At 41.4% G+C, this 7,642-nt stretch overlaps 1 protein-coding gene across 2 annotated transcripts in view; it reads left to right on the top strand.

Annotated features, from left to right (window-relative positions):
* The first annotated feature begins 3,777 nt into the window (after nucleotides 1-3,777).
* cpne5b (copine Vb) overlaps nucleotides 3,778-7,642 on the top strand; it is a 113,666-nt gene continuing 109,801 nt past the window's right edge. The window contains exon 1 of one of the 2 annotated variants that reach the window (XM_058373402.1): nucleotides 3,778-4,127. In XM_058373402.1, the coding sequence (XP_058229385.1) occupies nucleotides 4,018-4,127 (110 nt within the window). In that variant the 5' untranslated portion in view covers nucleotides 3,778-4,017. The remainder of the gene's footprint in view (nucleotides 4,128-7,642) is intronic. The other variant, XM_058373401.1, reaches the window with a different exon arrangement.

Below are 7,642 nucleotides of genomic sequence, written 5' to 3'. Positions count from 1 at the left end.
CCACCAACCCCTTCTCTCCTCATTAATCAACTTATCACATTCTTTTTGTGATGGTCTTTATTTGGTCCTCACCCCCTTCAATTTACTACACTTAATTGCATCCAGAATGGGGGTATTTTTGGCCCCTTTGACGCAATGCGGCAGAAATACAGTAATTAAAGCGCCACAATCACAGGGAATGGTAGCTTTTGGCTGACGCTTTGGAAAAACATCACTTTCCCACCCCTCCATCTTTGTTCCTTGTGACAATTCACGTCCCATCAGGCGGCAAGCTGTGATCATACCAGAGATCAGGCTTACTTTGATATACATCACATTTTCTGTTATGGAGTTTGGAGAATAATACGAGTTAGGCATGAATAGGTCTCGGTTGGCAGTGATGGTTGAACAAGGCTCGCTTCCCATAGAGCTTCTAAATTGCCGGCACCACATGGTGCACAATTAGACTTAAAGGTCTCTCTTCCTCTACTTGTCCCTCCTCCTATTCCTCCTCCAAGCCACAGGCCATGCCAGCCTTTCATCAAAGGCACATCTGCACATCCTTGTGACGTCCACCCACCAGCCCTCTATCCAGCTGCCCACTTGCTCCAGCATGGCCTTTCAAATCAAGCCTCGCTCTGATGGGATGGAGGGGGCGGATAGGGTCTGAGGCATAACTAGCAAGACCGGGTTATGTCAATGTTCATAGATCTTCATAGTGTCTCCCTCAAGGAGCTAAGCCTGGATATTCAGCTAAAGCCGGGATCAGAGAGGGGTTGAAAGCAATCACGCCACTTTTAATGGCTTGCTGTTGCTTGGGGAATTAAGATATGGTGGACGAAACAGCAGTGACGTGTGACATTCTTACCTGCACCGGAAACATTTCTCAGCATGCCCTAGTAGGTCTATTAGTAACTGAGGCGTGACATAATTTATGGGTAATTACCTTTAATTAGTCTAAATATTTGGATTAATATCTTGAAACCTGGTTCTTTATGGATTCTAAAACTAATACTGAATGACGATCAAATAACAAAACCACCTTCAGGGAAGAAGAGAGGAAAATGTTCTGGATTCAATCTCAAATTTTGCAAAGACTGAAGCTGCAAAGAAAAAGGAATTGTGTGTTTTCCCATTATGTTTCAGTAGAAAATAAATCAAGGGTAAACCGTTAATAACTAAATACATCCGGAGCTGAAACCCTTTGGCCTTTCTGTATATTTACTAGTCGTGTGTCCTTCCCAAGGCATTCATTCTTTTCGTCATGTTTATGAACACTACAGTTTACTGCGAGTAATAGCGTAATAATTACAGATCTAAACTAGTAATCAGAAGATTGAGTTCAAATCACAGGGCAGCCAGAGAGCCACACTTAGGCACATAAAGCCTCGATTGCTTGGATGGTAAGTCACTTTTAAAGCACTAAAAACATTAAATTATGTTATCGTATACTGAGTATGGTTGTGGTGGATCCGGTGTCTATCCTGGGAACATTGGGTGTGAGGTGTGAATACATTCTGGATGAGACCGTGCATTCACACACTCAATCACACCTAGGCCAATCCACCTACTGGCATATTTTTGGGAGGGTGGGAGGAAAGCCATGTGGACACGGAAAGAAGACGCACAGCATGATCACACTCATCAGCCAAACGAATGTACAGTAAATGCTAAAAGCTCATTTGCCATAGGTTCTACAGGTAAAGTCTGGTTTTCAACACATCAGGAACACCTAGAGAGTCTGAGACCTTTATAGAAAAATGTAGCGCTAATTAATTCTCTTTTGTCTCAGATCAAGACTGGAATATCCAACCATTACTGTTGCAATGCAATTCATGATCCAAATGTGAGCCAGTTTAGGAGATTTTGTATAAAAAAAAAAAAAAAAATGAATTGATAGGTTTTGCACTCAGTTCTACTTCCTTTACTCTGCAGTGCGAGTATATCTGCTCTTCCTGAAAACTGCAGGAGCCTTTCTTTCTTTGTTTTCTGTGTCTGATAAACAGATGTATTTTTCTTGTACGAAGGCGGGATGGCATAATTGCTTTTTGGTTCCTGCATCAAAACACGATTAGCTGTGTTTAAATGATAAATCTTAGTGTGGGGCAGACTGTACCATTTTTGCCTTTGAGAAAGGGGTGAGAGGAAATACAATAAACGTATGGATGGATGGTTTAAACCTTCAGTCCTTTAGTCATTTGCTGTGTATCTCTGTTAATGTATACATTTCACGGACTATGGGGAAACCCTCTGCTTTAGATCTTTAGCTCCCTTCTTCTCCAACTATCATGGAAGTGAGAGAAATTTCTGATAGTGTATTTTGAGTGCTTTGTGGAGCTGTCCACAGCTGGAGTACTGAAATGAACAGAACAGGGAACAGAAAGCCACAGCATTCCTCACTTAAACAATATTTTGTTCCTTAATCATCTTTCTGTTCTGTTGTTTCATGTTTTCGTATTTCATGTAAAACTGAACCCTTAAGGGTTATTCAGATTTCCCTAACAATCTAAAAGTCCTTGATTTTTTAATGAAAACATTACAACCTTTGCAGACAAACACACACAAAAGTTGTACTCTATATATTGTTATTGATTTTCTTCACTGTACATGATGAAAAATGCATTTGCCAGAAAAAGTTGACTGACCCAGCAAAAAAGAAAAAAGTATGGTGTTGAAATCCCACCTGCAATATTGAGCTATAGCAGTGTTCAACTGACATTTCTGAAGCTTACAAAAGTCTGGAGCTAAGCAGCTAACAAGTGTGAACGGCATTCTTTTTTCTTTGACCACTTTTGACTTGCAGCATGAACTCAAAGCAAATGAGACATGTTTTTGCACTTGAAGTGAAGTATAATTACGTACTTCTCTGTCCAGTCTTATTAATAAACTCTCTGAACTATTTTTTTTCGTGCATCGATCAGCTCTGCAACACTGTTTCTCAACACTGTTTATTCTCAGATAGAAAAGTAGCAAGCTGCGCAGTTGCTTTCCTTGTTGATGGGGTTAGTATTTATCTTTCAAATGGAAATGTTTCAAAATACTGTAAGGTACATGAATAATTTGACCTATTGAATGCTTTTTAATACATCTACAGGCAAAACACATAGCTACACGTTCAGTCTACAACCCTTTGGTATTTCTGAGAGTTTTTCAGTTCATGTACTTGATCTAAAAGAATGGAAAATTAGAAGAAAGATTTTGAACGTTCAGAGTGAACCAGTCAAGACAGAGTGGCATTCTCATTGTGCTTTTTTAAGGCTTCGAGTCTAACACATGTACTGTAAGCCTTGAGTCTGAGCCCCATTTCTGATATGATAACTCACTCAGGCGATCAAAGCTACAAAAGGGTTTTGTCACTGCAGAGAAGGCTGAGGAGTGGCACCACCTAACTGTTTTCATGATATGATTAATGCAAAAATAAACGAACTCATTAACTGCACGCCTATATTGGATTTATAATTGCTCAAATGCCGAAAGGATTTAGTGAAAATATCTATAACGCGATGCAAATCAGTCTGAGCCTCATATACATCAACGTGTCTGCGTGCACTGCATATAAGAGTATGAGACACGAGTTAAGGTCGGAGTTGTGGTGATCATTATGGTCATTTAATTCAACGATGCGGTCGTTGTTTTTCAGCACACACACACACACACACACACACACACACCTCTCAGATGAAGCGAGTTTGATTAGAAAGAGAGCGCGCGGAGGGGGAAAAAAAGTGGGTGGAGCGCGCTGCCGCCTCTTTGCGCTGTGTGGACGGCGCGAGCGCGCGCAGCCTTTCCGCGCCCACGTGCGGCACCAAACGCCCAGAAAAGGTCCGCGCGCGCGCTGCTCCGCTCCGCCGAACCGCTGTTCACTGCACCCCGCTGTTCCACTCCACTTTCACAACAACTTCTCTTAGTTATCAGTGTCAGAGGACTTCCCTTCACCCGGGTCTCCCCCCCCCCGTTATCGAGTTCCCGTTAAATCCGTTGGGAACAGAAAAGGGGGTTGCGTGCTTCTTGGCTTGTGCCGGGCCACGCGTTTTACTCATGGAGGGAGACGTTATGGACAAGCTGGACGACATGGCCTCGGTGTACGAGTTCGACCCGTTTACAGGCAACATTCCCGCGACCAAAGTGGAGATCACAGTCTCGTGCAGGTAAGAAGTGTCCGCGTGCAGGAACATAAAAAAGAAACAAACAAAAAAAAAAAAAACGGTAATTCTGCACGCGAGAGTCATCATTATTCCACTTGTGCGCTGTTTAAAGTTGGTCAAAGTAAACGAGGCATTTTTTAAATTATAATTCCTCTATATTTCCCTGTTGTTTCATAGCACCGCGTTTATTATTTCTGCAAATGATTTAAGACGTATTTAATGCCTGCTATCCCTCACGCGCCGGTTAATGCATCCATCAGTGATATATTTCGCAGGAGGATACCCCTCTGGGCATGGATGGGTCATGGTCATGGGTGGGGACGGATGGCTGCATTCCACTAACCTATAAATGAATTATACATGACACTAGTGTGCTGTTAAAGGCAAAGCTGATGCGTGCGTGTCCTATAAAAACCTTCAAATAACTCTCATGTCAAGTGGTGCAGTTTTCATAGAAGTTTTTCCCGATCTGCATCCACGTCTTGAGCAATTGTTTGCAGAAGTCTCATGGTTTGATGTTTACTTTATCACCCACTGAAGAGAATGGCTATTAACCCTGATGAAAGCATAGATCTGTGTGTATTATGCAGCCTCTCTGTCAGGCATCCTTTCCTTTTTTTCCCCCCTTCTCTTAAGCTAACATATTATATCCTATCATTTTTTATGCTTTCCTTTCCTTTCCTCACTCGATTGCTTGAAGGTCCTGATCACCCAGTCTGAGCTGTTAACATCTGATGGTTTAAAAACAATTTATTTCATTCATAATAAGACTGAATGATGGTACGTTTTCCAACTTTTCGGAGGTTTATGTGACATCTGTATTTTGAGGGGGGAAAAAAAAAAATCTGTCTATTGGAAATGAGCACTAGGAGTGGCCAGAGCACCAGATGATTCACGCACTTTGTCTGAAGTGCGTCGCTGCTCGATCTTTTATTCATTAGCGTTCTATCAGAATTGGATCCACTCAGTCTTGGATATATGCACACGCCTTTGTGAAAAACATTTTTCAATTAATTATGTATCAGGGAACAGCAGAATAGCATTCTTGCAGATTTTTCCCCCCACCCTTGCTGTTATTAATGAGAATTTCATTACGGTAGTTTTTAACAGTCTGTCCTTGTCATCGTTGGCATTTGGGAAAAAAATAAAATAAAAATCTGTGTTTGTTATGGTGCTTTCTGCCCACAACTCTGATTAGCCAAGGGCAAGTATCTCCCTGTTACTCATCTGCTCAAGCTTATGTCTTTCCAAAAATCTTAACTAGAGTAAACACCAGGCAGAAGTAAACCCGAACTGTAAAACTCCAGGAGATTATACTGGGGTGATGGATTCCCTGATTAATGCCAAGTGATCCATATTTAAAGCCACCCTGCGCTGTACAGCTTTGGGCACACTCAGTGCTTCCTTAATTTCCCAAATCTTATTATCCTAGCTGTGGTTCTAGGAATTTAACTGCTCGAACACCCTCTGAGACCAGCTGTGTATACATTATTGATGACATCACTTGCTGGGAGTCACCACTCCTGACAGTCGTCCATGCCGCAGTGACATCCTGCTGTGAGTGACTGGTGCAGAACTTCGGCTTAAATTACAGTTCATACTCCGAAATCACTCGAAACATGTCGTAAAGGAGTCCACCGATCCTTCTGAAATGATGCGCAGGTGAGGGCTCAGCTTCTCACTTCCCTTTATTATTGAACCCAGGACACTGATTTGTTTTTTAACATATCTTTAATCAATACATGGCAAATGCAGACCCGCTGGAACAAATTGTGACCCACGTCGAGGAAACATTTGCGAATCACAATAGCAATGCATAATAAGTATGCTGTGCATTGGCAGAACTCCAGTTCTCGCTCATTATTCAAATCTCTCTACCCTTTTATAATAGCAACCATCCATTCTCTTTGTGAGCCTACCATTAAAATGTCTGCCACTGGAACAGTAGAACTATTTCTGCCAGCAATACATGCTCATTATAGCAGATCCCATAAATATAGGTCAACACCGGTGCTTAATGGGTACTATTACACCCATATGTGCTGGTAAATATTGTAACATCAGCATCTGGATATATACGTGTTGGACACTTTAATAAGAACACCTGTGCTCCTGCTTATCCATGCAGTTATCCAAGCAAGCTGTCATGTAGCAGTAGGGCTAGGCAAAAAATATTGCGGATGCAGATAAAGAGCCTTTCGCTATGAAACATCAGAATAGAGAAAACAAACACGGTCTCGGTGACTTTAAACGTGGCATAAAATGCTTATCTCCTGGTGTTCTCTGAGTTTATACAGAATGGTGTGAAAAACAAAAAACATCCAGCGAGCAGCAGTGTGGAAAGCGGTGAATGGCTGCTTTCGTTCTGACAGAGCTGACAGGAAGGGTTTTAAAGGTAACGCAAATAATCTCTATTTACAAACCAGGAAAGCATCATCGAACACACAACATGCTGCACTTCGAGGCAGACAATCAGACAAGGAAAGATTTGGGTTCCCACTCCTGTTAGCCAAGAGCGAGAACTGAAACCAGTTGGTTGAAGATTGGAAAGAGAGATGCTGATGTTGTTCCTTTCTTAAACCTTTCCAGTTTCAGTGAGGCTGTATTATTGCTCTACTGTGTGAAAAGGCGTGGATAATTTCATCTATGAGAATGTGTCCAGGTGTTCCTAATAAAGCGAGCACACATTATCTCATCCATGTTGTCTTTTGGATTTTTTTTTTTTTTTTTTTTTTACATGTATGCAACCTCCTATTTATTTGCCATGGAATTGCTCGACGGCGTGAACATTTATTTTATCTGGATGTTTATTTGATCTGTTTTATCCCAATACTTTTGCCACATATGCGTGATAGAATGGAATGAAATGCAATTACTCAAAGTAAAGTTACTATGAGATTGATTCTTGTTGGAGGAAGTATACAGTAGATACACGCTTAGAATCATTAAAGCTTCTCCTCTTGGAGAAACATTAAAGGTTCTGGAGAAATCCTTGAACAAAGTAGACCTCCTTTAGAAATGTTAAACACGTAATTATCCAAAGACCCTTTCTTTCCAAGAATGTATTATCTCTAATTGTTTGAGAAGCAAATTCCATTCATTGTGTGTAAAGTTTATTTTCGAAGGGTGCCAATTCTTCTGCACATCTGACTGAACCTCGAAGTCCAACAAGTGGACGTTTTGTCCAGCTAGCTACTTAGCGCCTCGTCTGTGATATCCGATTCTGTCTTCAAAATGTGTGTGCGTATTCGTGCCAGATGCTGCAACAGCGTCTTTCTCTCAATGATCCTTCCAGATCTTCCGCTTCATGTGGCATGATTTTGTCCTTCATTAAACTCCTGAAGAGAAAACAGCTCCCCGCAGCCATATCATGTATATTCACTTCCCTAAATATATATCAGCAATTATTCTAACCATGCTTCACTTGATATCATCTCCTCTCACAGATCACATGGTCGGTTTCTTTTCCCTGTGAGGAATGCCGCTGTATGTCCGCCTTCCCTTTATCTAGGTCATAA

The sequence above is a fragment of the Hemibagrus wyckioides genome, linkage group LG21 (assembly GCF_019097595.1).
Source record: "Hemibagrus wyckioides isolate EC202008001 linkage group LG21, SWU_Hwy_1.0, whole genome shotgun sequence".
Taxonomy (NCBI): domain Eukaryota; kingdom Metazoa; phylum Chordata; class Actinopteri; order Siluriformes; family Bagridae; genus Hemibagrus; species Hemibagrus wyckioides.
This window is presented reverse-complemented; position numbering and strand designations above follow the sequence as displayed.